The sequence below is a fragment of the Protopterus annectens genome, chromosome 6.part0 (genome assembly GCF_019279795.1).
Source record: "Protopterus annectens isolate FY-2018-M chromosome 6.part0, PAN1.0, whole genome shotgun sequence".
Taxonomy (NCBI): domain Eukaryota; kingdom Metazoa; phylum Chordata; order Ceratodontiformes; family Protopteridae; genus Protopterus; species Protopterus annectens.
Window position 1 is genome coordinate 471,669,695 of NC_056737.1, and position 15,133 is coordinate 471,684,827.

General features: G+C 42.8%; 1 protein-coding gene across 1 annotated transcript in view; it reads right to left on the reverse strand.

Annotated features, from left to right (window-relative positions):
- The window catches only part of INO80 (INO80 complex ATPase subunit), a 2,478,170-nt gene that overhangs the window by 143,001 nt on the left and 2,320,036 nt on the right, over nucleotides 1-15,133 (reverse strand). The window contains exon 37 of the mRNA XM_044074204.1: nucleotides 7,191-7,406. Within this exon, the coding sequence (XP_043930139.1) occupies nucleotides 7,191-7,406 (216 nt within the window). The remainder of the gene's footprint in view (nucleotides 1-7,190; nucleotides 7,407-15,133) is intronic.

The window sequence follows — 15,133 nt, forward strand, 5'->3', positions numbered from 1 at the left end:
TTGTCTGAGTAGGCTTTCCTGGTGCTGGGTCTTCTGGCCTCCAGAATAACTTCCATAACAGCTTGTGAGAGAGGAGCTGGCTGGTTGCTTAGGTGATTTGCCATGCAGCCAAGTTTAAGGTTTTGAGCTGGCTGTGTAGAATCTGATTGTCTTGCTGTGTGAGCAGGTGGGTAATTTGTGGTAGAATCAATGGTGGGCCCTGGGCCATATTCCTTAATAGTGGGTACCAGTGCTGGCGTGGCCAGTCTGGAGCAATGAGTATCATTCAGGGTCTCTCTATCCTGACTTTCAGTATCACCTTTGTGAGAAGGGGTAGTGGAGGAAAGGCATATACTGTTAGCATCTTCCAACTGAATGAGAGTGTACCCACTTTCCAAGCTTGATGGTGAAAAGTCCTTGTGCAAAACTTTGTTAGCTGATAGTTTTGAGGGCTGGCAAACAGGTCTATGTCTGGGAGCCCCCATTTTTGAGTTATCATTGCGAATACTTGTGGATCCAGTTTCCACTCGTGGGGATCCATGATGTTTCTGCTTAGGTCATCTGCCAATGTGTTCTTTTTTCCTGGCAGGAATTGAGCTTGTAATTGAACTTGGTAAGCCAGTGCTGTGTTCCACAAGGTCATTGCTTGCCTGCATAGAGGGTAGGAGTGTGTACCCCCTTGTTTATGTACCACATTACTGTGGTGTTGTCTGTCCTTATGATAAGCTGTCCTGGATGCAAGAGGTCCTTGAAGGCTGTCAGAGCATTTTGTACAGCTAGCATTTCTTTTTGATTGATGTGCAGATTCCTTTGATCCGCTGTCCATAAGCCTTGAATGCACCGTCCTGCCATGTGTGCCCCCCAGGCATAGTCCGATGCATCTGTTGTCATAGTTTGCCTAGCTGGGGGTAGGGTGAAAGGCTGACCCTTGTTTAGGTGACCAGCCTGTGACCACCATAGAAACTCCTGTTGAAGGCAGGGAATGAGATTAGTCATTGTTTCCAAGCTGTGGCTGTGTTGAGTCCATACGCTTTTTAGGTACCATTGTAATTTCCTCATATGCAGTTTTGCAAATGGTATTAGTAGTATGCAAGATGCCATGAAGCCCAAGGCCTGCAGAATTTTTCTTGCAGGGAGTTGGGTCTTTGTTGCCATTGCTCTGAAGTATTGAGTTAATTGTAGTTGTTTGTCTGGCGTCAGATAAGCCATCTGGGCCGTTGTATTCAAGCTGGCACCCAGGAATGTCATAATTTGTGAGGGCACTAGTTTTGATTTCTTTTCGTTTACTGTGTACCCTAGGCAACTTAGAAGATGTCTTACAAAAAACAGGTGTTGTAAGAGAATGTCCTTGCTTTCTGCTTGGATCAGACAGTCGTCCAGGTATGGGTATATTTGAATTCCTCTCTGTCTGCAGTATGCAATTACTGGTGCCAGGCATTTTGTGAAGACCCTGGGAGCAGTAGATAAGCCAAAGGGCAGTGCAGAGAATTGGTAATGGGTTGAACCTGCAATGAAATGGAGGTATCTTCTGCAATTTTGTCTGATAGGGACATGCAGGTATGCCTCCTTGACGTCCAACGTTACTAGCCAAGCTTTCTTGCCCAACATGGGAAGAAGCTGCTGTAGTGTTAGCGTCTTGAATTTGGGTACTTGCAAGAAGGTGTTTAAGATTGAAAGGTCCAGAATGGGTCTCCAAGCATTGACCTTTCTGGGGACTAGAAAGAGCCTTGAGTAAAATCCTTGGCCTTGCTCCTGTGCAGGTACCAGTTGAATGGCTCTCATGTCCATGAGAGCTGTAATTTGTTTTTGTGCCTCTGCCCATTGATTTTGTGGCAGGTTTGGCATTCCTTTTATCCTTGGCAAGGTGTGGAAATGGAACCTGTATCCGTGTGAGATAATGTCTAGGACCCATTTGTCCTTTGTGACGATGCGCCAGTTGTCTGCAAAAAGTGCTAATTTTCCTCCCAAGGGAGCTGTCAAGAGGGTTTCGCTTGGCAGTTTGAGGTTTGAGTCACTGTCTTTGCCTTCTAGTGGTTTGGGACCTGTCTTCTCCTCCCTTCTGTGTTGTAGTGCCCCATTTGTGAGGTTTGTAAGGGATTTGTGCCTGTCCTCTGCCCCTTGGGCTCCTGTATTTACCCCTCTGTGGTCTGTCAGAAGCTGGAAAGGACCAATTTTTGTTGGCCAATTTCTGCTGAAGCGTTGGGGCTGTACCTGTAATAAATCTTTGACCATCTGCATAGATTTTGCCTTATCCTCCATTTTCTTTAAAACCTCCTCTGCTTTAACCCCAAATAAAACATCCTGCTGTAAGGGTGCATCGAGTAACTTTGCTTTAACATGATCAGGCAGAGATTGTTCCTTTAACCAAGCATGCCTACGTATAACAGACCCAGTAACAGCTGCTCTAGAGGAAGCTTCCAAGGCATCAAAACCACATTGTAAAGTATGTTTGCCCACCTGTTCAGCTGCATACAGCAAATCTTGCATTTCCTTGAATTCAGACTGTTGAGGGTGCGTGCCCATCTTTTGTTTTATTTGAGACATTAGGAATTGCTGGTATTTAAGCATGTGAAACTGACAATTTAGTGCTCTCATAGCTAGAGTAGTTGAGGTGTAAACCTTCTTCCCCCACCTATCTAGTGCTCTGGAGTCCCTTTCTGAGGGTACAGGATTTTTAGCCATAGAAGCCTTAGCCCCTTTGGGACCCTGGGAGATTGTCTCTGGATCAGCAGCAGGGCTTTTGTAAAGGAATTTGTGGGAGTCAGGCACTCTGTAGTATCTATCTGGTTTGGCTGGAACAGGAGGCAGAGAATCTGGATTTAGACTAGATTCTAAGAAGACATCATCCACTATGTCCAAAACTGAGTCAGAGTAGTCCTGACCTTCCCTGTGGAAATGTTCCCTCATGGTGTGTAAGGTTTCCCCAAAGGAGTAGTCTTCAGGGGGAGAAGCTGAAGGAATGGAGTATTCAGCATCAGAATCTTCATAAGGGGGAAAGGAGTAATCATGTTCCTCAGAGGAGTCTGAGGAAACAAGACACCTGATCAGAGGAGGCATAATCCTCCTCTTGTCTAGGCCTTTTGTTGGGGGGGGGGGTTGGGAACCCCTGATCAGAGAAATCAAATCTTCAGCCATTTTAAGCATCTGTTTCTTAGGCACAGGGCCTTGACTTGGAGACTGAAGTGTAGGCTTTTTTGGTTTTAGAGGAGTCTTAAGCTTAGCATAAGATTTTATGTTGAGGGTAGTCGGTCTGAAGACACCTTAAGAAACCGAAGGTGTTTCTGCATAACTGGCTTCCCCTACTGCAATGTTGTCGGTAGGGCCTAAGGAAAATGGCTGCGTTGGCCTAGACATCTCTGCTGGGGGATCCGATGCGGTCTGGGGATCCAATTCAGCAGTAGTGAGGGGCTGCATAGGCGCCTCACTGAAAACCGGAGAACCGGCGACTGGGCCAGCCGAGGCCTCGGAGTCTGGCTTGGATCTAGGCTGCCGGTCCTTATCCTTGCATTTTTTATGCACGCCGGTAGTCGGTTGCACTGATGGCATAGTGTAATTAAATTTTCTACCAAAGTAGTGTCATGCGAAATCAAAGCGACACTTTACAGTCCGCTTATTGAACCTAGCACAAAACCGACGACCAGTGACGTCGTGGTCTGGGCCTAGGCAAGGTATACAAAAAGAATGAAAGTCCTTATGAGGTATTTGCTTCCCACAAGAAATGCAATTGTTAACTTTTTCTGACATCGGACTGAGGCAAGAAAAGGTTCCCCAACGGGGTACTTAGCTTTGAAGACTTCGGACTGAAACTCGATTCGAAAATCTCAGGTGTCGGCCAACCGGCACTTGCGAACAGCTTCTGCTTCAGGCACAGCGCGGCAAGAAAGACTGAAGAAAATGGCGTTGGATGCCTCTGATATACCCCTGGCGCTCTGACGTCAGGGAAGAAGCGACAGCAACCGACGCCGGACCAAGACTTTGTAATTCATGCCGACTGCGGGACCGCCTGACGGCAGGATAACCCAAGTGTGATGACTGCAGCAGGGTAACACGATGAACATCATGGCTGATACACAAGAAGGTGAAGAAAGAAAACAGAGAGAAGTGACACAGTTGGGGGAATAGTATAAAACAATTCAGTCCAAATAAAAATGTGAATAAGTCTCTGAAGCAGAACCCAAGAAAGTACACAACTGAAAAATCAAATAACAAAACAAAAACAAATACAAAAGAGGTTCTAGGCAGTTATATATGGGAGCATTATAGAAGATGATCATGGCAGATCCTAATGAACAGAAATACAGTGAAACCAGACAGCCAGTAAAATTTCAGCAAGGGTACCCAACAAAAGTGTCCAGATGGGCAAACAGACATTTTGAGGAGAACTTACAAGCCTAGTGCAAAATAAATGGAATTAAAATACATTAGACATTGTATGGCATGGAAGACACCCCCCACACACAACTGGACATGAGAGGAGTAGGGCTGAGTCATCACAGACCCTGCTGTTTACTTATTCTCTCCAGTACTGGACAGCCTAATAGAGGAGTGCAATGATCCACTTCATATAAAATAGGCTACTGCATCTATCTTCTAGGCCACTAGGCCTACCACAGATAACAAACAGTAGGTATGCTTCACAGTAATTGAGTAACTGTGTGAAATGCCAGTATCTTGTGTGTGTCTACAAAGAGATGAATTCTCCAAAACTGAATACAATACTCCTGGTGGAGCATTACCAGATATGATACATGAATAGATGGTAAAGAGATACGCTGTGTTCGCAAATCCACTTGTTTATAATGCACTTTTACTAGCTAGACAGCCTGAAGTTGAAGAGAGGCCCTTAGTGAAGACTTTGGAGGTAACACTGTTAAATAAGGGAATGTAGAGGGCAGGCTTTCCAGTGTCCATTAATAGGACAGCCTTTCAATTACCAATCATTTTCGCACTTATAAAAAAAAATAGTATCTTAAAACTACAGCAAGTGCTTGTCATGACACGGTGGGATCCTATTTTCTAAACAGAAATCCTTTGGATGAGAGCAGTAAAAGCCAATACATTTTTTTTTGCATCTGACAAAAAATGTTGAATCATAACTGCAGCCTTTTTCTTTGATAATTAACTATCATGAAAAGATGTCATCATTAAAATAAAAATGTTCTAGCACTGTGCGGAGTGAAACATCAACAAATGTAAGCATAGTGATGTAGTAATGTTCACCGAAAATAATTGGGTCGTGTCTATGTATTCATTAAATCTTAGTTGCTTCAGAGTGTCTGATCTGCTATTTTTTTCATTCATGTTTGTTTTATGAAGATCCCTAAATATTTCTGACACAGAGCTTATGTCATCATGATGATAGGTGGGATGGAATCAGACAGAGAAACATGTGAGCTGCATCCCACAAGCTCACACAAAGTAGTGATTTTTCTCATAATTTTTTAAACACTAAAAATGTCTTTTTTGTATTTTTGGTGTCCTGCTGCCTACCAATTATCAGCTCCCTATGACCAATCGACCCATTTATTCCTCACTGAACAAGAGCTGTTCCCAGACCATTCTCTCCCTATGAGGGGAAGGCCGATCACAAAAATATCATCTTGAAAGAGTAGTTTTTGATATGCTATCCTCGACTCTAGTGATGATGTGAGCTCTGCACCAGCATGGAGGGATCACCTACTCCCATAATAAAGAGGCAATATCAGCTCCCCAAAATACCTCCAACAAGGACTACTGCACTGGTTTGGGTAGATACAGACACACCCCTCCCTCCTCTCTTCAGTCTATTGTTGAAGGATGTCTCCTCTGCAGTACTAGGTCACTACAGAGAAGGTAAGCCACCACAATCCTCTCTTCTTCTTCCCAGGCATGCATGTCTTGAGTTGTGCATCACTCACCCACACCCTCCCTGGCTCTTCCAGCTTCCTCAGCCTAATCAATTTTAGGTCATCTAGGTCACAGCCAAGGCTTTATATTCTGTGTCATATAGCCATGATTTAAAAAAAAAATGAACTTTTCTGTACGAAGTTCCCTAGTGTAACTAGGATCTTACTACAGCAGCTATTCAAAGGACAATTTCACAGATAACATGGGTGCCTGCACATAATACATGGGAAAGGCATTTGGTTATATTTTACCTGAATGTATATAGTAAAATAACAGGTATGTTGTCATACATCAATCGCCCTGCTAGACAGGGGTCCAGGAAAGTAAATAGTGTGGGAAGAAATAGCCAGGGAACTGTTATGACTAGGCTTGTACAGGCCATAGGGCTGATAGCCTAGTACCAACCTATGGTCTCTAACAAGAGCTTTTCATTTTACTGTTGTTATTATTATAATTATTATTATTATTATAGTGTCATTTTTGCATTTTACATGGACTTTACTAATCAATGAGCAAAGGCTGGAACATGTTCACTTAAATATTTTGAGAAGCCTTCCTAAATTTTGTCGTTGAGGTGTGAGTAAACTTACAGGCTTGATTTACAAGTACAGTAAAATTCAATTGTCAAGCTTACTAAAAATATAAATAATATATTTCACATAATACAATAAGACAGTATTTCATGCTACCATCATCGCAGATCCACCAGTGTGTATAGTCTTTATAATCACCCAGCAGGGGTAAATGCATTTAGCGGAAAAACATGCTATACTTAGAATAATGTATCTTGTTAAAGTAAAAATATGCACATTTCAAGCAGTGTGGTCTCTGTTCTTAAAAGACAAATATAAGCAGCAGTTTTAGAGAAATGTTATGTGCTTCTGTCTTTTGCCCTTGCATATCCATATATTTAAAATAATATGGAAGAGTATTACTGATTAGATATAAAATACATTTTACAAAGTGTTTGGCTGCAAAGGAATTACTACAATAGGCAATGTTGGAGGCAACTGCAAAATGTATTGTATATTGTTGTAACTTGTATTTAGAGTCTATTGAGTCTTACAAGTCTGGCATGCATGGTGCACTTCACAATCACCGAACATGCTTCATGTCAGTTTTCCCAGAAGTGCAACAGTCATGTAATTTAAATTTTGAGGGTAGCAGACATGACTATATTTGATATGCAGCTCTCTCAAACTGGGTATATCATACAACTAAGCAAGAGAAATATATATGCAAGCACCTGAAGCTGTTAAAAAAACAAAACTTGCTGTTCAAGTGATGCTAACAATGTATGATGTGAGAAACAGAAATGTTCTTACCTTTTGTTACACTGAATCCATAAGCAGCATAAGCTGCAGCTGACGCAGCTGCTGCACCTGCCATTGCGCCAGCCATGGCTGCTGCACTGCCAGCCGTTGATTTACGACTTCGCCCTTTGCTTCCACTCTTTCCAGAACTACCTGATCCCTTTGGGCGACCCCGACCTCTTCCTGATCGCCCCCTTCCTGGGGTGGAGGGATCAGTACTAGGTGCACCTGCAGCAGAAGAATGATGAAAAAAGTATACAGTTTACAGCTCTTCCAATAGCTGAGAGGTTCTGTGTAAAGGGTTAAAACACAGACTAAGCTCATCGGTCAGTATGACAACTGAAGAACTGACTTACACAGGACATGAAACATACAAGCAAGGAAGAAAGGCATTTTTAAGTTCAGGGGTCACATAACTTGGAAAGAAATGATTATCAGTACTAGGGAGTTCCTGCAACTAAAGATTTAAGAACTACTGTTGCAAAACCAGGAGTTACGCAATACCAGAAAAGTACAGTTGTGTACACTTACCATAAATGTAGATGTTCAAGTGTATTCACTGTTGCAGTCATTACATTTGGGTAATCCTGCTGGCAGGTTGCCGTCAGTCGGCCTGAATTCCAAAGTCTTGGGTCCTGCGTCGGTTGCTGTCGCCCCTTCCCTGATGTCAAGTCATCAGGGGTATAAAAGATGCAGCCGACGCCATTTTCTTCAGTTCTTCTTGCCCCAGATGTCAGGTGCCCCCTAAAGGGTAGCCAAATTTATGTATATATATTTATATACATAAAAACATATGCACCAATATAAACTTTACCTTCATCTACAAGCAAATACACCACATAGGTTGTATAAATCAGAGAAGGAAAGATAAGTTCCAGCACAAATAAGGGGGGTGGTGGGTGGGTAACCTGGACTGCAACAGTGAATACACTCAAACATCTACATTCACGGTAAGTGTACACAACTGTACTATGTTCTTCGTGTTTCACTGTTGCAGTCATTACATTTGGGTAGATTCCCAAAGCTATGGTTGGGAGGCTGGAGCTAAACAGCATTAGGAGCGGCTATGAGGCCCTGCAGAACAGCAGTGGCAAAGCCTGCCTTGGATTTAGAGAAGAGTGGCAGATGGTAATGCTTTGTAAAAGTGTGCACTGAACTCCAAGTAGCAGCTTCTAAAATGTCTTTGGTTGGTACCCCCCTGAGAAAGGCTGCTGAAGTGGCTGCAGGTCTGGCTAAATGTGGCCTAATGCCCTTAGGCACTGGCTTCTCATGCTGTAAATAGCAGAAACTAATGCAGTGGCCTATCCACTTTGAAATAGTCTGCTTGGAGATGGCCTTTCCTTGTGATCCTGCAGCATATGCCACTAGCAATTGCTCTGTCTTTCTGAAAACTTTGGTTCTGTCCAAATAGAATTCTAAGCTGTCTGTGTACGTCCAAAGAATGCAGAATTCTCTCTCCCTTGTTCTGTGGTTTTGGATAAAAAGTTGGCAAATGAATAGTTTGGTTAAGGCCCACACTGGACACCACCTTAGGCATAAATGTTGGGTTTGTCCTCAGAGAGACCCTGTCAGGATAAAAAATGATAAAAGGTTCCACAGCCATGAGTGCCTGTAACTCTGATACTCGTCTTGCAGAAGTTATTGCTAGGAGCAGAGCTGTTTTCCAAGATAAAAACTTTATATCAGCAGTAGCAGCTGGCTCAAAAGGAGGCAGTGTGAGTTTTTCCAAGACATAGTTGAGGTCCCATGCAGGTACTGGTGATCTCCTTTGAGGCCTTAAGTTTTTGGATCCTCTGAGGTACTGCCTTAATAAAGGATGAGAAAAGATAGGTGGCTCTGTATTGTAATGAGCCAAAATGGCAGAGGCATGAATTTTAATTGATGAAAAAGATAGGCCTTTGTCCAGCATCTCAGTTAAGTATTGCAAAATCTGAGGAATATTTGGCACAGCTGTATCAGTTCCTTGTGTCTGGCTCCAAGCACAAAATCTCTTCCATTTTCCAGTATAAGATTTTCTAGTGCTAGGCCTTCTGGCTTCCAAAATGACATCCATCACAGCTTTACTGAGAGGTGTGCTTTGTATGCCTACATTATCCGCCATGCTGCCAGGTTTACAGTCCTGAGTTGGCTGTGCAGGATCTAACTGTTTTGTTAGGACAGTAGGTAAGGTATTTGAGGTAAGGTCCAGGCTGGGCATTGAGACAAGTTCCTTAAGATCAGATACCAGTACTGGCGGGGCCAGTCTGGGGCAATCAGTATCATCTTTGGCATTTCCTGTCTGACCTTTAGGAGTACCATGGGGAGGAGAGGCAGTGGAAGAAAGGCATATACTGATAGGTTTTTCCAGCTGAAAGATAGGGCCGTCCACTTTCCATGCTTGTCTGTGATAAGTCCTTGTGCAGAATCTTTTTAATTGGTAGTTGTGAGGGGAGGCAAATAGATCTATGTCCGAGCATCCCCATTTCCTTGTTATCATGCTGAAGACTTGTGGATCCAGCTGCCACTCGTGGGGATCCATGAGGTTTCTGCTTAGTTCGTCTGCCAGAGGATTTTCCTTTCCTGGCAGGAATTGTGCTTGCAGACAAACTTAAGTCAATGCTGTGTCCCACAAAGCCATGGCTAGTCTGCAAAGGGGGTAAGAATGTGTGCCCCCCCTGCTTGTTTATGTACCACATGACCGTGGTGTTGTCTGTCTTTAACAGTAGTTGTCTCGGATGAAGTAGGTCCTTGAAGGCTGTCAGGACATTTTGAACAGCTAGCATCTCTTTTTGATTGATATGTAGATGCATTTGGTTTGCAGGCCATGTGCCCTGAATGCATCTTCCTGCCATGTGAGCCCTCTAGGCATAATCTGATGCATCCGTTGTTAGGTTTTGCCTGGCTGGGGGTAGAGTGAATGGCTGTCCCTTGTTCTGGTGACAAGCCTTCGCCCACCATCGAAACTCCTGTTGCAGGCAGGGAATGAGAGTAATCATTGTTTCCAGGCTGTGGCAATGTTGAGTCCAAACACTTTTTAGGTACCATTGAAGTTTCCTCATATGCAGTCTTGCATATGGAATTAGTAGGATGCAGGATGCCATGAAGTCCAAAGCCTGCAGAATTTTTCTTGCAGATAACTGGGCCTTTGTTGCCAATATTTTGAAATAGGTAGTCAGTTGCCTTTGTTTGTCTGGCATGAGATAAGCCATCTGGGCAGTTGTATTTAAGCTTGCACCCAGGAATATTATCTCTTGAGAGGGTACTAGTTTTGATTTCTTTTCACTGACTGTGTACCCTAGGCATGTTAGAAGTATTTTCACAAATGCCAGATGCTGTAGTACTCTAGGCATGTTAGAAGTCTTTTCACAAATGCCAGATGCTGTAGAAGAATGTCCTTGTTCTCTGCTTGACTTAGGCAGTCGTCCAAGTAAAGATATATTTGTATTCCTCTTTGTCTGCAGAATGCAATTACTGGTGCCAGGCACTTTGTAAAGACCCTGGGAGCAGTAGATAAGCCAAAGGGCAGTGCAGAGAATTGGTAATACATTGAGCCAGCCTTGAATCAAAGGTATCTTCTGCATTATTGCCTGATTGGGACATGCAGGTATGCCTCTTTTAGGTCTCAAGTCACAAGCCAAGCCTTTGTGCCCAGCATGGGCAGAAGCTGCTGCAAGGCCAACATTTTGAATTTTGGTATATCCAGGAATGTGTTTAGAATAGATAGGTCCAGTATTGGTCTCCAGGCTTTGTCCTTTCTGGGTACCAAGAACAGTCTTGAGTAAAATCCTTATCCCTGCTCTTGCTCTGGTACTTGTTGAATGGCCCCCATATCCATGAGGGATGAGACTTGTTTTTGTGCCTCTGCCCATTGATTTTTTGGCAGATCTGGCCAACCATTTGCCTTTGGCAGGGTATGGAAGTGGAACTTGTAGCATTGTGACACTATGTTTAGAAGCCATTTGTCCTGGGTTATAATGTGCCAATTTTGAGAAAAAAAGTGCTATTTTTCCCCCTAAGGGTGCTGCCAGGAGATAAGCGCTTGGTGCAGGCAGAGGGAAGTCATCGGGACTGTTTCCTGTAAGGTTGTGATTTGTCTTCTCCACTTTTGGAGGTAGAAGCACCCCATTACTTTGACCTGTATGAACCTTGCGCCTGGGATCTGCCTCTAGGGTGCCTGGATCTGCCCCTTTGAGGTCTGTCTGACACAGGAAAGAACCAATTCTTTGTAGGCCAGTGCCTAACAAACCTAGGTGGCTGTACTTGTAAAAAATCTTTGACAGTTTGCATTGATTTAGCTTTGTCCTCCATTTTCTTTAACACCTCTTCTGCCTTAACACCAAACAAAGTATCATGCTGTAAAGGTGCATCTAATAATTTAACTTTGACATGATCAGGCAGATTTTGTTCCTTTAACCAAGCATGCCTCCTAATTACAGAACCTGTAACTGCGGCCCTGCAGGAGGCCTCTAGAGAATCAAAACCAGATTGCAAAGTATGCTTTACAACTTGTTCAGCTGCATGCAGTAAATCCTGCATTTCCTTGTTTTCTGCACATTCAGAGTTTAACAAAATTTTCTGTTTAAGCAATGCCATGACGTTGCTGATATTTGAGCATATGAAACTGACAGTTTAAGGCCCTTATAGCCAAGGTAGCAGATGTGTAAACCTTTTTCCCCATCTATCCAGTGCCCTAGAATCTCTGTCAGAGGGGGGTAGGGTTTTTTGCAGCAGAAGCCTTAACCCCTTTGGGACCCTGTGAAATAGTTTCTGGGTCTGCAGCGGGGTTTTTGAAAAGGAATTTATGAGAGTCAGGTACCCTGTAATATCTGTCAGGCTTTAAAGGAGCTGGAGGTAAGGAGTCAGGGGTCAGGCTAGACTCTGAAAACACATCATCTACAATGTCTAACACAGGTGGAAAGGCTAGGGGCCTGTGTTGAGGTAGTAAAAGGACGTCCCTGAGCCTCTTTTTAGATTCCGAAAAATCTTGGCTCTCCCAGTGGAAGTGCTCCCTCATGGTATGCAAGGTTTCCCCAAAAGAATAATCCTCAGGAGGAGAAGCTGAGGGAATAGATTCTTCAGCATCAGAATCCTCATAGGGGGGAAGAGAATATTCCTGATCAGAAGAAATAGAAACCTGATCTGAAGATTCATAGTCTGTCTCTTGCCTAGGCCTCTTATCAGGAGGGGGATGGGAACCACTGATCAAGGTAATTAAGTCTTCGGCCATTTTAAGCATCTGCTTTTTGGGCATGGAGGCCTGTCCATGTGGCTCTTGAGTTTGTTTCTTTGCCTTTGAAGATGCTTTAGTCTTTGCCTTTGAAGTCGGTTTAATGTATAGATGTTTAGGTCTGAATACACCCTCAGAAGCCAGTGCCTGCTCAGCGGCTCTGGACCCATCTGAAGGAATAGCGTCCGAGGCTCCAATACCTTGAGTTTCCAGCGGCATAGACAACTCCACGTGGGAGTCGGTAGCGGCCTGCGACTCTAAAGTAGCAGGCGTCAGGGGCTGCAAAAGCGCCTCACTGAGAACTGGCGACTGGCTTAGGAGAAGCTTCGTCATCGGTTTTGGGCCTCGGTTGTCTATCTTTTTCTTTTTCTTTGTGTTTTTTGTGAACTCCGGTAGTCAGATGGCTATCCGTTGAAATTTCTGGATAATTAAACCTGCGTCCAAAATAGTTTAATGCAAAATCATACCGACGCTTAATAGTGCATTGGTTAAATATAGCACAAAACCAACAACCTGAAACGTTATGGTCAGGGCCTAGGCAAGGAATACAGTAAGAATGAAAGTCCTTATGAGGTATTTGCTTTCCACAAGAAATACAATTATTAACTTTTTCTGACATCGGTCTGGAGCAAGAAAAAAGTTTCCCCAATGGGGTACTTAGCTTTAATGAAGACTTCAGATGTTAAATTCGAACACGAAAATCTCAGGAGTCGGCCGACCGGCACTTACGAATTGCTTCTGCTTCGGGCACCGCGTGGCAAGAAAGACTGAAGAAAATGGCGTTGGTTGCATCTTTTATACCCCTGAAGACCTGATGTCAGGGAAGGGGCAACAGCAACCGACACAGGACCCAAGACTTTGGAATTCAGGCCGACTGAAGGCAACCTGCCAGCAGGATTACCAAAATGTAATGACTGCAACAGTGAAACACGAAGAACATCATGAATCAACAGTTCTGAATTACTGAACTAAGAATCCATAGCTGCTTAAGTGGAACACACCAACAAAGGTATTATGCTAAAGCCTTCAAAGCAGACTATCATTTTATACTGATTTGTAAAGGGGGGTGGACTACTGTCCCATTGGTACTCCCTAATTAACAGCAAGTATGCTTGTTGTGAATTTTATTTAAGATACTAATATAAAAAACAGGGTGACATCAACTCATGCAAGTAGTATAAAATAGTCTACTTGAAATTATAACTTGCCTTTTTGCTGAACATTATTGTACATTTAAATGTGATCTGTAAACCTTTTCAGATAAGTCTCACAGTAAAGATTAAAAACTGCTGAGTGCAACACAATTGTCCTCTATATTACCATTGTAAAGCCAAAGCATGTTTACTGTACTTCATATTCTCCATTTTTATTAAACTGTCATGTTTGCGCTGTTTGCAAAATAAATTTAATCATGAATCTGACACTTTATAAACACTCCTGAATTATTTAACAAAAATCCCACGCCTAATTTTGAACATAGAAAACATTTAAAATTATTTACCTAAACAAAAGCGAGCACTAACATCTGAACTGTGCTTAGCTTTCCATGTTTTGCTGCACAGCACAAAAAAGTTCTCAATGAAAGTAAAACTTCAGAAAATTATGATTTAATTTTTACAGTATGATCTTTTATTCAACCCTAACATTTTAATACAAACTAGCACACAAGGCGCAGAAGACTGCAGTGATGATTCATATAGCTAACTTGTCTCCAATATTTTTTTTCTTTCTGAATCTAAAATCAGATAAAGCAAACATTAATTAATGCTGGGAATGTAAAGTGCATAGGCATCTTTGATCTTTTACTGTGTGAAGATTTATAGTAAGCATTGCAAAGGTGGGTATGAAAGACTTGCTTTCCTTTTCAATACTGACTGACAGCATCATATGACATTAGTGTGCATTTCTCTACGTACACAGTAATACCTAGGTGTTAATATGTAATCTAGCTATACTGTGATTTACCACCTACTCAGTGGAGCAAGAGTCCTTTCAAAAGGAAAAATCTTGTCAGCCCACCTCATATACTGCAATAAGGATCTCAGACTTCTACAACAGCACTTGCATTTTCTACAAAATCTCACACACCCACAAACTCTGAGAAAATACCTTCTAATGAATTATTAAAATTTAATCTCAGTGTTACTGATTAAGATTAATTACGTAAGTACCCTAATAACACAAATTCTTCAAGAACATATCATTCATCAGGTCGCTACTGTGAAAAGCTATCTTGTCAGTAGATGAAATTGTTCAAGAGACTGTCCTTCAGCTGTAACTAGCTATTTTTGTGCTTGGTGCCATCCACCAATCTGCTCCCCCCCCACTCACACACACTTCAAGTTGAGGAGCAATACTGCTCTATTCGCAACAAGCAACTGCTACAGATCATAACACAACAATTCAGTTTTGACTGCAAATGATAAAAGTACAGTTGTGTACACTTACCATAAATGTAGATGTTCGAGTGTATTCACTGTTGCAGTCATCACACTTGGGTTATCTGCCTGCAGGTAGCGCTCAGTCGGCCCGAATACCAGAGTCTTGGGATTTCTGCGTTGGATGCTGTCGCCTCATCCATGACCTTGGGTCATCTGGGGTATAAAACATGCAGCTGTCACCATTACATCAGTTTTTCTTGCCCCAGATGTCAGGAGCCCCCAAAATAGGAAGCAGTCAAATGGTGTGGAACACCTCCAGTAAAAAGTAAATACATTTCCATAAGATATGGCCAAAAAAAAGAGGATAG